This window comes from Gymnoscopelus braueri (assembly GCF_963280865.1).
Source record: "Gymnoscopelus braueri genome assembly, chromosome: 14".
Lineage (NCBI taxonomy): Eukaryota > Metazoa > Chordata > Actinopteri > Myctophiformes > Myctophidae > Gymnoscopelus > Gymnoscopelus braueri.
The window spans coordinates 6,534,161-6,552,927 of NC_137619.1; the positions used below are offsets into that span (position 1 = coordinate 6,534,161).

The following is an 18,767-nucleotide window of genomic DNA, read 5'->3' on the forward strand; positions in this document are numbered from 1 at the left end:
CAACCTGTGGCTGGCAGGGAGGCTTTGTGGTTTCCGTTGTCACATTTCCTTTTTGTTGAGTTTGATCAGGTAAGTATGTATTTGCATTTGGGTTGAATGGGGTTGTTTCCTTTTGAGCAGCAGCTCCTTTCTTTGAGTTTGTCCCACTGGACACTCTTGATGAGTTCCTTGAGCCCATGGTTTCCAGTACATGGGCCTTTGCATTTGCTGCTGCCAGCTGAGTCTCCATTTCCAGTTGCTCCTTTTGCATTCCGAGTTGTTCCTGTTGTGCTTCAATTTCATGTTTTTTGTGTAAGGCCTGTTCCATGAGAGCAGCCTTTTCAGCCTGATCAGCCACACTACACCTAAAAAAAAGGTGTCAAATGTGGCACCACAGGTACTTGGTGGCACCACTGTGGTACCACAGAGAAACTCAGATGGTATTACTGCCGTTATCAAGTGCTAACCACTGTAGCTTAATGACTCGTATTAAAATTCTACTGTCTTTTTTTGTCCAATGTATTTGTATTTAAGTTATAAGTAAGTACTGAATGCATTTGTAATTAAATACAAATGTTACTTTTCAGGATTCCATAAAAAAAAAAATCAAAAATAGCCAATCTACAAGCCCAAAATGCAACGTACTGCGACGCGTTTTGAGCTTGTAGATCGGCTATTTTTGCTACTTGTGCGACACAGAATGACTAAGTAGGGCATTCATTACGAAAAAGTCAACATACGGAGATAAGAGGTGTCTGCCCGACAGTATATGCAATGTGGCCCTCTGGAGTGAGTGTGGACATAGAGTGGCCCTCTCCATCATCAAAGTTTCAACACCCCTGCTGTAGTATATTGATACACCCAATTTGGACATAAAATACCAATTTGAACATTCAAAAGGACATGCCTAAAAACAAGGCCTTAACACCTCATACTAGATGGCCTATAGAACACATTCCTGAAATTCAACACTCTTATCAACAAACCATCGCTGAGCAGTTGGAAATGCTTGCCAGATGCCACCTGACCTAAGCTGACCTCTAGGAGCTGGGGCGTTGTCCTTCCACATAGACATTAAAACACTGGAACACACACACACACAATTTAGTAACTCATGCACAGAGAGTAGGGATGGGTATTGGCAAGAACCTCACGATACGATTGTATCACGATATATTGAGATGCAATATATGTTGTGATATTCTACAGAATATACAGAGGTTTTTTGTAGAGCTGAAAATACAACTTGCCGTGTACCACCTGGGTAGTCTAATAATATGCATGTACATCACATTATGTTGATAATTCAATGGACAAATTTAGTCACTAAATTTACTTAAAAGAACATTTTCTGTTTACTAAAGAGCTGGAAAGACATGGAGACTCCTGTTACTGAACAAATGCTCTATAGCAATGAGTACTATCAGAATAGGGCTATTTAACACTTGTTTTAACCAAAGAGAATCACTTACCCTACCATTAAGTAAAAGTATCAATACTGCACTGTAGAAATACTCTGTTACAAGTAAAAGTCCAGAATTCAAAATTGACTTCAGTAAAAGTACAAAAGTATTGGCATCAAAACATCCTAAAGTATCAAAAGTAAAAGTACTCGTTATGCAGAATGTCCCGTTTCACAAGTTATCAAATGTCCAAATGTCTTTCTCAAACACCAACAAACACTCTTTTTCAATACCTAAAATGGAACCCTCGGCCGCCTCACTTCCTGTACTTTTATAGCTGTTCCTGATACATCACTTCCTGTGGAACATTTGCTGCTTTTTCCCCACAGCGCCCCCTATGAGTGAACCATGTCAACAGAAAATGAATCATAATGGCCATAATCACCTCACCTTACACAAAACAAAAAAAACTGTACACTACATTTAGGTGTTAAATATTCAACCGTATCTTAACCAATATATTCCCCTGTTATCACCGAGTATGTTATGTTTCTTGTGTATCTTTTTCTTTCAATACTCATCATACCTGTACAGGAAATACATTATTTCACACATTTATGTGGCAGTGTCACATTGGTACTCCAACATCTCAATGTCACTGACCACTAAGCTTCAAACCTTGCAAAACAAACTGATTCGACTGCTTCTCGGACTGGGGCCCATGACCCACCTTTCTCCCACTCATTTTGCTAGCTAAGCTGGCTCAGGGTAGAAGACAGGGTTAAACAAAATGTGCCCGAAATGCCCCATATCCAAAAGGTTAGCGACATCCACAGTCACAAAACTAGAGGGAGCGTTAACAACGATCTGGTACCACCCACCCATAAAACAAACATGGGCAAATTCTCCTTCTACAGCACTGCCACCAGGTTTGGAATAGTCTAACCCCATCACTCAAAAAAAAAAAAAAACATCCGGACAAACAAGTGTTGTGTGTGATGTGTTTCATCACAAGTGTCCAGAAGGAGGAGAAAAAAGTGTGTGTAAAAGGCTTTTGAAAATAGCAGATCTACAAGCTCACAACGCATCGCCATGTGATGCGTTTTGAGCTTTTAGATCTGCCTTTTTCAAATAGCCAAAGTTTATACAAGTAAAAAATCCTCAAAATTGTACTTAAGTACAGTACTTGAGTACATGTACTTAGTTACTGTCCACCAGTACATTTACTCAAGTACAGTATTAAGTAAAATTTCAAGGTATTTGTACTTTACTTGAGTATTTCCAATACTTTTACCTCTACTCCACTACATCTCAGAGGCAAATATTATACTTTTACTCCACTACAATTATTTGACAGCTTTAGTTACAAGTTACTTGCAGATTTTGATTATTATTACAAAACATACATTAATCACTTCAACCCTATATACATTTCGGCCATTTGAAAATAGCCGATCTATAGATCAGCTATTTTCAAAAGATTTGTTATACATTTGAAAACTTGTGAAATGGGACATTTCTGCATAATGAGTACTTTCTACTTTGGTACTGTAAGTACATTTTGATACTGATTACAGTTTTGTACTTTTACTCAAGTACATTCTGAATTTCTGACTTTTACTTGTTACAGAGTATTTCTACACTGGAGTATTGATACTTTTACTTAAGTAAAGGATGTGAGTACTTTTTCCACCACACTGCTTGTGACTAAATAATGCGTCCATTGTAAAGTGTTGGACATGTGAGGAGTGTCTTTGTTGAGGGCTTACATTGGTGACGCACAAGTCAATGTCGTTCAGGAAGTCCGTCAGGACAGCGGGGGGCAGCAGAGTCAGTCACACTCTACAGCAGTGAAAGAGAAAAGTCATTCAGTATAATTCATTATTATTGCCATTATCATTATTAATTATCAATCATTATTATTATCATTGTCACGGGGCAACCCGTGCCCTATACACAGACACACTGGTTAAGGACATTGCACGCACACACCACACAGCTGCGTCCGATTATTAATTAAGACCACCGGCCGGTTTGGAAGCAACTGTTTGAAGTGACTGTGGGTTGCGTGGCAGATATGTCCTAATACAAAATGTCAATACTATAATGTCAATACGGTTGAATGCATTCACAAATGATACACAAAGACTTTACAGGGTAAAACATTCAGTTTATTGTAACCTGTGTTAAAAGGAGTTGTTGCTCATTGTTTGTCACCTGTAACTCCTCTGCAGTACTGGCACTCTATCTGGGTTGAATGAGGAACTGGCAAACAGACCAAGACCAAACATTTCAAAAGTAGGGGAGTTCCCAGTGGAAGGTGCCATGTACTGTAGAGGAGGAGGGGTGTTTCACAATGTTTATGAGCAAAGTATTCTATTGTCTTCTGAAATTAATTCAAACCCAAAATGGATTTTTGTTTAAAACTACAATATGTATTTAGGTGTTGGGTTATTCATGAGATATTTGTCAGCTTGTGGATAAGCTATTTTTTAAGGTTAATTGGTTCCTGTTTGTGGTAGGATCCTCTTCTATAAAAAGGAGACTGCAGATACAGAGAGTCAGTTATGCTCGGAGGGGCAGAAACCTAATGTACTTAAAGTAGCCTACCAAAAGTAAAAGTACTAAAATGTTTGAAAATAGCCGATCTACAAGCTCACACAAGTTGTGAGCTTGTAGATCATTATTATTTTTTTGATTACTATTATTTTCAAATAGCCTAGGTATAAAATAGGGCTAAAGTGGTTCATGTATGTTTTATAATGTAATAATTAGTAAAAGTACAATATTTTCCTCTGAGATGTACTGGAGTAGAAGTAAAAGTATTGAGAATTGTAAATACCTCAGATTTGTACTTACTTGAGTACATGTACTTAGTTACTTTACATCACTGGTCTATTGTACTATTGAGGAAGTGATGTGAACTTGAAAACGTCTTCTATTTTGCTGTAGAAGTTCTAAACTGACTGTGCCTAAAGAAAAGAGACAGTTCATTCACCACTGTGCAACGGGACAATATAATAAATGATAAAAGGGAAGAAAAGAGACAGTTCATTCACCACTGTGCAACGGGACAATATAATAAATGATAAAAGGCCAGTTGCAGCCCAAAGTTAATGAGTCAGCACTGACCCAAGTTTATATATTTGTAGGTCAAAGACATTTTGTAATGTTCAAGGTTTCTTTATTACATCTTGTGTACATGAGAGTAAATATTTTGTAGCAGCAATACAATTATAGCCTGCCATATATATATATATATATATATATATATATATATATATATATATATATATATATATATACATACATATACACATATACACACACACACCATGTGATATGTTAACTCAAGATAATACTGGAAACAGGAAACGGTTTACGGATATTTTTGCATATGATGCTTAAAGTGAATGGGGAGAGAAAATGATCAAGGATGGTACAGAGAACAGCGCTATCGTTTATTAAGCCACAAAAAGACCACTTTGTGTAGATCTACGGGATTGGCACGCAACGCAACATATTTAATTCACGTAGATCTACGCGATTGGCAGTCAATGTGTTTTCTACAGTATTTAGTTCCAAAATGATACGTGTTTGACCTGGTGGCCCTCTCAGAGGTCAAATCTGGCTTCCCTCCACACCTGAAAATTAATATTATGGTATTTACTAACTATGCTGAAAGTTTCACGCTTCTCACAAAAAGTGCAACATTTTATTGCTAATCCGCGCACTATCGTGGGTATGTCTGTGTTCCTGGATTATGTCCATATATGGACGTGCCTGACTTCACATTGCTGACCTCACAGACTGGTCTACATATTATATTCTGACATTAGTCCTGATGATCTACAAGCTGAATACCAGAACAGTCCATGTTGTCGGTCATCTATGAGGTCAGTACTATAATGTCAGTCATCTCCATATTTGGGCAAAAACTCCATAATTGGGCAACGTGATGAAGCAGCCAGCGACCTCCTCCAGCTTAAAACACGACGTTACAAACCATTCTTTTCCAGAGGAGTTCATGAAAGACGCTGCATAGGTTTGTCCCATTGACAGCCCCTCAGCGACAATGACGTTCCCCGCGGTCGATGCAGGACAAGGAGGCTCGGAGGAGTCGGGAGTCGGGCCTCCGCCGCCGCGAAACCCCTTCGTTCACGAATTGGAATTGACCCTCGCGGACAAACTCAGGATCGGACTGATGTCGGTGACGGTGTTCCCGGTGCGCCTCCTGCTGGTGGCCTTCTTTATCCTGCTGGCCTGGCCGTTCGCCTTCGCCGCCTCGCTGGGACGCTCCCGGCTCACCGTGGAGACGCAGTCGTGGTGGCGGAGGCTGACGGAGACGTGTCTGAGGGCCATCATGCGGGTCATGTGGTTCTGCGCCGGCTTCCACCGCATCAAGGTGAAAGGGGAACAGGCCGCGCCGTCCGAGGCGCCCATCCTAATCCTGGCGCCGCATTCCAGCTTCTTCGACTGCATTCCCGTCACGGTGAGCCGGGGCTCCGTCGTCGTCAAGCTGGCGCTGGGGAGCATCCCGGTCCTGGGTACCATACTCAACTTCATCAGGCCCGTCTTCGTGTCCCGGTCCGACCAGGACTCGCGGAGGAAGACCGTGGACGAGATCAAACGGAGGGTTTGTTCCGGAGGAGAGTGGCCTCAGATTATGATCTTCCCGGAGGCGACGTGCACCAACAGATCGGGCCTGATCCGCTTCAAACCTGGCGCCTTCATACCGGGGGTCCCAGTCCAGCCGGTGGTGCTGCGCTACCCGAACAAACTGGACACCATGACGTGGACGTGGCGAGGTCCCGGCGTGTTCAAGGTCGTGTGGCTCACTCTGTGCCAGCTGCACAATCCCGTGGAGATGGAGTATCTGCCCATCTACGCTCCTTCGGAGGAGGAGAAGAGCGACCCGGCTCTGTTCGCCCACAACGTCCGGCGGATCATGGCCGAGGCGCTGCGGCTGCCGGTCTTGGACCTGTCCATGGAGGACTGCCAGCTGAGCGTGGCGCGGGGCCCCCTGCGTATCCCGGCCGACAGCAGCCTGCTGGACTTCAACAAACTGGTCAATCGCCTGGGTCTGAGAACCTCCAAGATGACCGACGAGGTACTTCAGCGCCAGGCCAGCAGAGCCAGGGATCTGCGTGAAGAAGACACAATGATGGGCCTGGAGGACCTGGCGCGGTACCTCGACCTCCCCGTCACGGACATGCTCTTACGGGTCCACAGGCTGTTGTTGGACCCCCGCGGAGACGGACGGCGCGTCGACATCAGGCGGTACGTGATCGCGCTGTCCGTTGTGTGCCGACCGTCGAGATCCAGGGAGACCCTAGGATTGGCCTTCCGGATGTACGAGTCCCGGGAGGACCGGGCGGTCACGCGAGAGGACCTGGACACCATACTGAAGACGGCGTTAGGAGTGGCAGAGTTGGACTTCTCCGCACTCTTCGCGGCGCTGGACCCAGAGAACACGGGGAGGTTCACGTGCGATCGGCTCTGTGCCTTCATGGAACGGCATCCAGACTTCGCCCAGGAGTACGTCGTCTCGGTCGCGCGTCGCAGAGGTGTACGCCGTATTGGCTGCCGCAACCGCCAGACCCACACAAAGAAGGACGACTGAAACACGGACGCTTGTCCAACCCATTAGGACCTGAGGCTGGGCCTGAGGCTTTTTTGAAAAACTTATGTTTCTATATCAGTGGTGCTCAAACTTTTTCATGTCAAGGACCCCCAAAATGATATGTATTTGGCCACAGACCCCCATCTCAAAATATTTTGTTCCAGGGACCCCCAGAAGCAAAGATTTTAGTTAAAAATGTTCGCTTTAAAATTATGTATACATCTAAGATTTGCACAAATTTTCACAATTTGTGCCACGCTATGAGCTTGTAGATCTGCTATTTTTGAATAGCCATACTTTTTTAGCTGAAATCTAAAATGACACAGATGCTTTCCCGGTCTTATTGGGCTAAAGACCCATTTATAACTCAATGTTAAAGTACGGATATGGATACGGAACAGAGGCTCTCAGTCTGTACTCTTGTTCATTCCTTCGTCTATCAGCATGTTCTCTGAACGCGTACGGGTGTGAAATGTACGGAATCTATAAGGTGAAATAACGCAAAAAAACATGGGGGGGGTAATACATTGACATATATACCACCTTTTTTTTCCCTTTACACCAAACCTCTTCACCAAACACAAGTTGATCTACAAGCTCAGAATGCATTGCATTGCGATGTGTTGTTAGCTTGTACAGTTTTTGCAGAATGTTCGACTATTCTTCTGCGTACACATACGTCATGTCCTAGTATGAGCGAATAGGGGAAGGGGCTCAACGTCACGTGATTCTCTTGTGCGTCTCAAAGAATATGATTATTGGCAGAACGTTTAGAATATTTGACGGTCCCGTTTTCATTTTTCACAAGATCGATGGTTGTTGCAATGACCTACACTACAATACTTCACCACATGTTGAACTATGACAAAATAAACCCATAGTCCATGAGCCAGAGCCCCAAAATTGAGCAATGATTATCGAAAGAGTGGGCAAAACCAAACCTATATTAAATTGTTCATAGGGTCAATACGAGTAAATAAATATATGATAACCTTTCCACAGGAGCAGCTTTTTCATGGTTATCACACATTTTGTGATTTTCCCCATACGTACATGACAGGTGAAAAAATGACAACATTTAAAAAAGAGTTATCATAATGAAACTTCCCGAGTTGATTACTTACATGAAGACAATGATTTATCGTATTACAAGTTTTCTGAAATTGTATATTTAAATATGCAAATTGGGCATTAGGAAAATATGCCCAAATTTGCATAACTTTCCAGAATCAACATTGGAACATTGGACAAAGCCAGAGTCAACATACTTATTTCATTTTGTTAAGATGTTGGAGTCAAAGGTTTTTAACGAGGGAATATTCAATATCTGGCTCAATTTTGGGGCTCTGGCTCATGGACTAAATGCCTAATTTGCATATTTAAATATACAATTTCAGAAAACTTGTAATACGATAAATCATTGTCTTCATGTAAGTAATCAACTCAGGAAGTTTCATTATGATAACTCTTTTTTAAATTTTGTCATTTTTTCACCTGTCATGTACGTATGGGGAAAATCACAAAATGTGTAATAACCATGAAAAAGCTGATCCTGTGGAGAGGTTATCATATATTTATTTACTCGTATTGACCCTATGAACAATTTAATATAGGTATGGTTTTGCCCACTCTTTCGATAATGAAATCTTGTCTGGCTCATGGACTACCACTAAATGTAACAAAGTGTGCGTTCCGTAATTCTAACGGTGAAAGCTGTGTTGTTTCACCCGATTAAAGAATGGCGGATTCGGCCACGCCAAAAAGCCAGGTAGAGAAAGGTTCAACTTTGTCGCTGCCCCCGTGTGACAGAGCCGCAACCAATCAGAAGTGTCCTGAGGAGGAGGGGCTAGGCTGGCATCACCTCAGGTCCATAGGGTTAAATATTATCCCAGTATGGACAGACCCCGCCCATTCATGTAAATGAAGTTGCTCCCCAGTGCATACTCCTTCTGGGTGTAAATTATTACGTCATCTTACAATAAACGCAAAAAATCTCTTTGCGTCCGTCTGACCGACCAAATGCGGCGATCACTACGACCCGAGGGACCGAGTCGGTCAGATAGGCGTTGTCCAGAACTGCCGTTCAGACCGAAACGCATGTACGGAGATCCAGTCGTCCGGAGCCACAGATCCAACCACTATAGCCACATGTGGGTATAGTGGTTGGATAGTGGTTAAATTACGGAGAGGCGGCTTGTCCAGAACCGCCGATCTGACTGATATTCCCAAATATAGGCGTATATGGAGATCCAGTTGTACAGAACCGCATATCCTACCGACATTACCATCCCATATATGGGTATATATGTTACAGGGAAATTGGCATTCTAGGGAAATTGTAAAAGGAGCGCTCGTTTTTACCACCCACCCAACACTAGAGGGAGCCACGAATGCAAGCCACGAGGCTTCCCAACCACAGTGCACTAACATATATGGCCCCGACCACACACACACACACGCACGCGCTCATGCTTTCAATTTGGTTTATTGAAAGCATGACTCTTAAGATACTTTTATTGTGTTCTGGCTTTTAACATTTGTTTTAGTTTATCCCTGACACACACACACACACACACACACGGATACTAATCCATGAAAAGATCTATTCTGTCCCTATCGGTTCACAACTCGGACGGCGCTGATTTGACTAGCAGAGCATCGGCCGGTCGGCGCGGGCACTCGTGCCTGGAGGCGCTCGGGCGCGCCTCCTCGGCCTCAAGATCTGCTGAGTCGGCGCGCCTCCGTCATGGACAATAACTATTATCACGTGTGCGCGGGAAATGCACGCCCTGCGTCGTTCCTGACTTGCGTCGCCGATTTCGACCGATACGCCCATATATGGACATAAGGGAGATCATTTCAGACGCTTCAGCAGAATGTCGCTGTCCAACACGTTGTTTCCCATCTCCGTTCCTCGTTTCCTCCCTGCATCCCCAGTGGGAGGGGCTAAGAGGCAAGGAAAGGACACGAGTGAGGGAAACAAGGATTTAACCGATTAAGACCGGGAACGCATCTGTGTGTCATTTTTTTTTATTTCTTTGGCTATAAAAAATAGCAGATCTACAAGCTCATAGCGCGGCACTCGGTGCCACTCTATGAGCTTATAGATCTGCTTATAGATTTTTTTGCAAATCTTTGAATATATATATATATTTTAAAGCGAACATTTGTAACTCAAATCTTTGCTTCTTGGGGGTCTCTGGAACAAAATATTTTCAGATGGGGGTCCGCGGCCAAATACATATCATTTTGGGGGTCCTTGACATGAAAAAAGTTTGAAAACCAATGATTATAGCAACATAAGTTTTTTCTGAAAAATCGATTTAGAAGATATTTGTAGAATCCTCCAGAAGCAAAGATTTTAGTTACAAATGTTCGCCTTAAAATTCAAAGATTTGCACAAATTGTCACGATAAAAGAAAAAAAATTGCAGATCTACAAGCTCATAGCGCTCATGCACTTGGTTCCGTGCTATGAGCTTGTAGATCTGCTATTTTTTAATAGCCAAATAAATCTTAAAATGACACAGATGCGTTCCCGGTCTTAAAGATCTGAGACGAAGCCCCTTCTTGCCTTTCCTGCTCCTTGAGTCTCTCATTGGCCCGTTGTGTCTGAGTCTCTCATTGGCCCGTTGTGTCTGCAGACCGTCTCTAGGTCTATTTTCATACCTTTCAAATCGCCCTGTGTTGCCATTCTACGTACGTATAGATATATAGTATCTGAGCTAGTGGTGTAAAGTAACTAAGTATTGAAGTACACTTTTGAGGAATTTTTACTTTATTTCCCATTTTCTATACTCTTACTGCTACTCCACTACATCTCAGAGGCAAATATTGTACTTTTACTCCACTACAATTATTTGATAGCTTTAGTTACTTTGCAGATTTAGATTATTATCACAAAACATACATTACATTAACCACTTCAGCCCTATATATATATTTCGGCCATTTGAAAATAGCAGATCTACAAGCTCACAATGCGTCGCGATGCAACGCATCGAACACTCGCATCTGTACACTCACAGAGTTTAGGTCCTTTCACACGGCAAGCGGCCAACGCGCGCCTATGTAATTCATTTTCAATGAGAGGCGGGCGATTATTTGGGACGCGTGCGGAGAAGTTGAGAGGCGGTCTCACGCGCGTGCATGCTCGTTTGTGCACGCGCGGGCGGCAATAGCTGGATTGTGGTGAGCTTTTCTTTTCACCGCACCGCGCTGGAGGAAAAAAACAATGATCGCGGCGCGATCACCGCTGATCCGAGCGGTATCGCCCGCGTAAACTGCTTGCCGTGTGTTACGACCTTAACACACCCGTAAGGGTCCATTTGGAACCCTCCTCAAGGAACCATGAGGGTCCCTGGACCACACTTTGAGACCCACTGGTGTAGCAGAGTGTTTCCAGTGAGTCAACACCCTGACTCTGTTTGAGCAGAATGGAACAGAGCCTTCATTAGTATCATTGTAACAACCAGAATGGAACAGAGCCTTCATTAGTATCATTGTAACAACCAGAATGGAACAGAGCCTTCATCAGTATCATTGTAACCACCTGAATGGAACAGAGCCTTCATTAGTATAATTGTAACAACCAGAATGGAACAGAGCCTTCATTAGTATCATTGTAACAACCAGAATGGAACAGAGCCTTCATTAGTATCATTGTAACAACCTGTGAAGGAAGTAAGGAAGAGGCCCAGTTTATTTCCAATATGGCTGCTGTGCTTAGAGCCTGTTCTTCTCAGACAGGTTTAACACAGAATGCGGTACAGAGACACGCAGGGCAACTTCTTAATGATAGCAAGTCCTTTATTAAACCAATAACAAATTTGAATATGCAGAATCACACAATGCCATTATACTAAGACGTTGAATCCGTCAATGAGCATATTAGCATAAATAAAGGTATATCATTATTATATATTATAGTTTCTCAAATAGTTTTATGCCAGGACCCCCTTTATTTCATGTATTTTATGTATAGTTTAATTTCACAGTTGAAATAAAGCATATTCAAAAAACATGAAACATACATTGTTATACTTTGACTACATTCAGTGGTGGAAAAAGTACTCGATTTGTTTACTTAAGTAAAAGTATCAATACTGCAGTGTAGAAATACTCTGTTAAAAGTAAAAGTAAGGCATTCAAAATGTACTTGAGTACAAGTACAAAAGTATTGGTATCAAAATGTACTTAAAGTACCAAAAGGAAAAGTGCTCATCGCGCAGAATGTCCCATTTCACAAGTTCAAAATGTATAAAAATCCTTTGAAAATAGCAGATCTACAAGCTCACAATGCGTCGCATTGTGAGCTTCTAGATCGGCTATTTTCAAATCACAGAAATGTATATAGGGCTGAAGTGGTTAATGTATGTTTTGTGATAATAATCTAAATCTACAAAGTACAATATCTGCCTCTGAGATGTAGTGGAGTAGAAGAAAAAGTATTGAAAATGGGAAATACTCCAGTAAAGTAAGAATTCCTCAAAAGTGTACTTAAGTACTGTACTTAAGTAAGTGTACTTAGTTACTTTACACCACTGACTACATCGATAGAGGTGTATAATACTGTTAATATACTGTTAGTGCACTTTGACCATATATTATATATACTTTGGCCGAGGGCCAAGCAAGAATTCTGTTGTGTACCTAACTCTCCTATAGTTTCTGGTATCTTATTACTAATCCCTATGTTAGTTCTTATAAATTGTACTTGTAGAAAACTTTCAGGTCCTCCGTCATGCTATATAAGCATTCTACTGTGGAACCAAGCATGTTTAGACTGTGTAATGATGATTCTGTGCTCTCTAACATTACAACATGTTTAGCCTGTGCAATGATGCATACACTTGCTGGCCCGAGTCCCCTTCTTTTTTTTTTATCGAAGAGGTGAGTCTTCAGATTACGGCATAAGATTGGGAGTGAGTCTGCAGTTCTAATTGCAATGGGGAGTTTGTTCATTCCATAGTTTGGGAGCCAGAAGGGAGAAGGGTCTGGGATGTGTGGAGCGTTGTCCCAGATGTTTTAGCAAAGGTTCTGACAGCTTCCCTGTGTTAGCTGATCTGAGAGAGCGGGAGGAGTTGTAGGGTGAGATCACAAACGTATTACTCTGTTCTATTAGTAACACTATGCTTTACTCCTAAAGCATAGACATTTTTTCTTTGATTCAGTCCCGTCTCTCATAAGTGTGACACATCTATCAATCTTTAATACAAGTAATGTCAACGTCACTTAGTGAGTACTTTGGTTGTTTGAAGGGTCTATCTTAAAATATCAAGGAATTCCGTTTTTTATTGAGGGAGAGAATGAGTGGCATGTGCATCAGTGAGATGTTTCTCGGACTTGCACCGATGCCTACCAGCCCATCGAAAATACTCCCCACACCGGTCACAGTAGTACGGCTTTTCTCCAGTGTGAATTCTGTGATGTTTATTAAAAGACGCTACTTCAGTAAAGCTTTTTTCACACACTGTACATTGGAAGGGTTTCAATCCAGTATGAGTTTGTTGATGACGTTTCAGTGAGCCGCGCCGATTAAAACTCTTCCCGCAGTGTTCACAATTAAAGGGCTTCTCTCCAGTGTGAATTCTACTGTGTTTGTCTAAGGTTGTGGAACGGCTGAACCTTTTACTACATTGGTTGCAGTGGTAGGGTTTCTCCCCTGTGTGAATTCTCATGTGACCTGTGAGGGTGCTGCGTTGCCTGAAACTGTGTCCACACTGGTCACAACGATAGGGTTTATCTCCTCTATGAATCATCTGGTGCATTTTGAGACTAGCACTGTTGCAAAAACATTTCCCGCACTGGTCGCAGTGGAAGAGGTTCTTCTCCATTTCTGTATGAGTCATCTTATGAGTTTCGAGAGTACTCTTTCTGCCGAATCTTTTCCCACACTGCTCACATTCGTAAGGCTTCTCTCCTGTGTGAATTATCTGGTGAGTTTTGAGATGAGTAATTGATTTGAATCTTTTCCCACACTGCTCACAGTCGTAAGGCTTCTCTCCTGTATGAATTCTCTGGTGAATTTTGATATAATATTTGTTGAAGCTTTTCCCACACTGCTCACAGACGATACGTTTCTTCACTGGTAGTTGGGCAGGAGACATATCTAGGATGGAGAATGAGGGGAGATAAATACATAATTAATACAATACTAATAATAACAATAATAATAATGTTTGAAATAACGTGGACGCTGTGTGCTATTTTTTGTTTTGTTCTTATAAGCAGGCCTGGAATGTTGTCATTTTAGGGGCAGGCCAAATACCAGGGCAGGAAGGCCATCAAAACATCTTACAATAATTTCCAGCCCACGGAAATAATGCATTTAAGGGAAACTATGAACTTTTGTATATATGTCTATACATATTTTAGCCCTCATTTCCCTCTATCAGTCACTATATTATTGCACTGGTGTGTTTCCTTGCAGAAAGACACATCCCTCTGGCTATATTTTGGTTTTGTTCCACCGTTTATGTTGACATTCATCCCTTGCAGGGACGCCTTTGTCTGTGGGTGGAGGGGGGGGGAGCTCGGCCGGAGCTCTTAATTGACCCCTTTGAACTTCAAAGGGGTCTTCTGCATCGCTTCTGCTGAATCTTTTCCCACACTGCTCACAGATGGTACATTTCAACCTTTGCAGCGTTTTTCTTGGCCTTCATACACTCATCATAATGTGGCTTGCGATGTATTTTCAGATAGTTGAACAAGTTTGTTTTGTTCCCCTGCGGTACACTCACAACTCGACAGCATTCTTTCCAAAAAAACTAACAAAACCGAGGTTGCTCCCTTTCGAGGGACAAGTTCTTCGCCATCTGCTCCTCCAGACATTATTTTAGTTATGTATGGTTGTATATGTGTTCTATATTCAACGTTACGTTAGTCTCTCTTGCATTCTGTTGTAAACAGGAAACTTGAGGCTGCGCAGGCGCTGGTGCAGAGAAAAGCTGTGATTGGCCGATGACCAGGCACTAAGGGAAGCCAAAGAGGTCATATTTGGTTTAGGGGGCCGCTTGATTTTCTTTTCAACTGAGCGTTCTATGGGCAGTTTTAAATGTTACATTTTAAATGTAATAATCAAACCACCATCATGATAATTTAATCATGGGAACCCAAACTCAAGATTAAAAATAAGAGAATAAGACAGAATAATTGTGCAGCCCCACAAGCACAATATAATTATCCATGAAATAAGATTAAGATTCATTTGAGATTAACTTTGTCATTAAGTTTGTATTATTTTTTTCATAATCTCTCACACATATACAGGTCTAAATTCCTGCTTGTTCAAATTGTATTCATTTAACTAAGCTGGTAACGTTAAACAGCAGCGCTGGTTAACGCGCTGGAATATTTTCAGTGGTCACCGTTCTCACGCCGATCGCCTCATTACACGCAGGGGGGTCTTCTAGAATTGGGGGGGAAATTGTCTGGTCGCGGTAATCCATTCTATAGTTATGGCCAGTTGAATGTGGCTTGTTTTCGCCAAAAACAACAGAAAGCAGAGAGATAAATGTACTTTTATAAATCCTATAAGACTAAAAAGAATCCCCCTCAAAATCTCGCCAAACTCGTCAGTAGCAGGCTGCGCCTCAGCAGAATCTGGGGAGAAATGTCGTCGGTGGCAGGCAAAGAGTTAAACGTTGGTAGGGTGATAGACCTACAACAAAGAGTATGGAACTTACTGGTGTCCAGGTGTTCTTCTTCGACTTCAGCTTCAGGTTCCCGTTCAATAGGAACGGTGCTGGTTGGTTCTGGAGAACTGGTCTTCATCTGCAGGCTGGACTCCACACACTGGTCTGGAATGAAGGAACAGCAGAAGGACTTTGATGAGACATGGGTTGTAGATGAAGGTTAACAGAAAGGACAGAGGGTGTAATGACGTGGGCAGTGACCAGTGGTGTTAAGTAACTAAGTGCATTTACTCAAGTGCTGCACTTAAGTAAAAATGTTGAGGCATTTTTACATTACTGGTGTATTTCCAATTTTCAGTACTTTTACTTCTACTCCACTACACCCCAGAGGCAAACTCCATTACAATTATTTGAAAACTTTAGTTACTAGTTACTTTGTAGATTTACTTTTAGATTATTATTACAAAACATACATTAACCACTTCAGCCGTAAATACATTTTGGCCATTTGATAATAGCAGATCTACAAGCTCACAATGCGTCACGATGCGACGCATTGCGAGCGGCTCAAGTACATTTTGATTACCGGACCTTTACTTGAAACAAACAATTTCTACATTGTAGTATTGACACTTTTACTTAAGTAAAAAGATGTTGTACTTTTTTTTTGTACCACTGCCCACATCCACAACACCAGAGGGAGCGCCTATACGATCTCTCTAGCCTGTAACAGCCTGGGACCCTAAAGTACACAGTAAGCCTCCACATGAGGAGATCCACTGTCCCCAGTAACCCACTCACATGAGGAGATCCACTGTCCCCAGTAACCCACTCACATGAGGAGATCCACTGTCCCCAGTAACCCACTCACATGAGGAGATCCACTGTCCCCAGTAACCCACTCACATGAGGAGATCCACTGTCCTCAGTAACCCACTCACCCAACTCAAAGTCCTGGAAGCGTTGGGGTAAACGTCTCTGTCTCTTGGAGCTGGTTGGTTCTGGAGAACTCATGTTCACCTGCAGGCTGGACTCCACACACTGGTCTGGAATGAAGGAACAGAAGAAGGACTTTGATGAGACATGGGTTGTAGATGAAGGTTAACAGAGAGGACAGAGGGTTGTAGATGAAGGTTAACAGAGAGGACAGAGGGTTGTAGATGAAGGTTAACAGAGAGGACAGAGGGTTGTAGATGAAGGTTAACAGAGAGGACAGAGGGTTGTAGATGAAGGTTAACAGAGAGGACAGAGGGTTGTAGATGAAGGTTAACAGAGGACAGAGGGTTTTAGATGAAGGTTAACAGAGGACAGAGGGTTGTAGATGAAGGTTAACAGGGAGGACAGAGGGTTGTAGATGAAGGTTAATAGAGGACAGAGGGTTGTAGATGAAGGTTAATAGAGAGGACAGAGGGTTATAGATGAAGGTTAACAGAGGACAGAGGGTTGTAGATGAAGGTTAATAGAGAGGACAGAGGGTTGTAGATGAAGGTTAACAGAGAGGACAGAGGGTTGTAGATGAAGGTTAACAGAGAGGACAGAGGGTTGTAGATGAAGGTTAACAGAGAGGACAGAGGGTTGTAGATGAAGGTTAACAGAGGACAGAGGGTTGTAGATGAAGGTTAACAGAGAGGACAGAGGGTTGTAGATGAAGGTTAACAGAGGACAGAGGGTTGTAGATGAAGGTTAACAGAGGACAGAGGGTTGTAGATGAAGGTTAACAGAGAGGACAGAGGGTTGTAGATGAAGGTTAACAGAGAGGACAGAGGGTTGTAGATGAAGGTTAACAGAGAGGACAGAGGGTTGTAGATGAAGGTTAACAGAGAGGACAGAGGGTTGTAGATGAAGGTTAACAGAGAGGACAGACGGTTGTAGATGAAGGTTAACAGAGAGGACAGAGGGTTGTAGATGAAGGTTAACAGAGAGGACAGAGGGTTGTAGATGAAGGTTAACAGAGAGGACAGAGGGTGTAATGAAGTGAGCAGTGAAACAAACACTTGAGGTGTAGAAACTAATTGATTGATGGAAGAAGCACCACACTGCGAACTCTGTTGATTCTGAATCGGTGCGGCGGCATTACATCGTCAATTATAGCATGCTAGTGTTTATGGTTAACTATTTTTATTTAGGTTGTTTATTATTTATTAATTCAGCTTTCACATTTTTCCCTCTGTCCCTCCCTGCAATGGAAAATGAAAATGAAAATTAAATCGAGTTAGGTTCGTAAATCTTCACAATAACCACTTTATAAATAACATGGCCCGTGAGCCGGGTGGTCTGAGTCCTACCTCCGCAAATAAAGCAAAGACAGTTTTATGAGCTCCGGCACCTAATAATTTACAAATTAAGCACTGGCGGTAAGAATTGGTAGCTGACGGTAGGTGCAGTTGTAAGTACTGGGTGCTGATGGTAGGTGTTGCGCTCCACCTCCGCATTCCATCTCCCAGGGTTCTAGCACATTTGTTAAACGTGGATAGACTCCCATGTTCTGGCTGATACCGATAATAAGTCTCTCCGACCTACTTACTTAAGTACTTATACTACTTACTAAAGTTGTACAATGCAGAATCACAAATAACGATTTTTAGCAACCTCTGCTGGTCACTACCGTCACTGCATACAATTTCCGTAGTCCTCGATTACCCAGAATTCCATTCGTTTTCACCGGAAGCCGGAAGCGTTTCAAAAAGCGATCTTTTAATTGTTTTATACTATCTACGGATCGTTTCTCTTAGCCAGTGGAGCATTAGTTACCATGAGCTGTGCTTTCTTTTTCGATCTTCCAATCCTACATTCTCTTAAAATCAGCGTGAGGTTCCTTTTTGTTATTAGCGCGATAGTTCCTGGCCAAACAGGAAACCGTTGCGGTAGTCGGCCACGACGTCATGACGTTGACCAGGAACGTCATTTTCCCGGGAAAGTCCCCCCAGTCCACGTTCAATAGAAAATATATAAATAAAAGGCTTCCGGGGGTGAAATTCATGGAGTGGGTGTTGTGAAACTTTTGCCACTCACAAAAGATATACAATTTAACTTTCGTTTTGTTGAAAACGTTACCTAGTATGCCTTTAACTACAAGGCTTAATTTTGCAAAAGCAACATTTGAATTAAACTAGACAATGGAACCATC

The 18,767-nt window shown here is 42.4% G+C and overlaps 2 protein-coding genes across 2 annotated transcripts; one reads left to right on the forward strand and one right to left on the reverse strand.

Moving 5' to 3' along the window:
- Positions 1-5,457: 5,457 nt before the first annotated feature.
- On the forward strand, positions 5,458-7,005 carry LOC308100066 (lysophosphatidylcholine acyltransferase 1-like; the record flags this gene model as incomplete). The annotated part of the gene is made up of 1 exon (XM_080448966.1): positions 5,458-7,005. One exon carries the CDS (start codon positions 5,458-5,460, stop codon positions 7,003-7,005), a length of 1,548 nt encoding a protein of 515 aa, XP_080305092.1.
- A 5,365-nt stretch (positions 7,006-12,370) lies between these two features.
- Positions 12,371-17,714, reverse strand: LOC308100067 (uncharacterized protein; the record flags this gene model as incomplete). The annotated part of the gene is made up of 4 exons (XM_080448967.1): positions 12,371-14,115; positions 15,692-15,805; positions 16,582-16,686; positions 17,678-17,714. 4 exons carry the CDS (start codon positions 17,712-17,714, stop codon positions 13,298-13,300), a joined length of 1,074 nt encoding a protein of 357 aa, XP_080305093.1. The 3' UTR covers positions 12,371-13,297.
- Between the last annotated feature and the right edge of the window lie 1,053 nt (positions 17,715-18,767).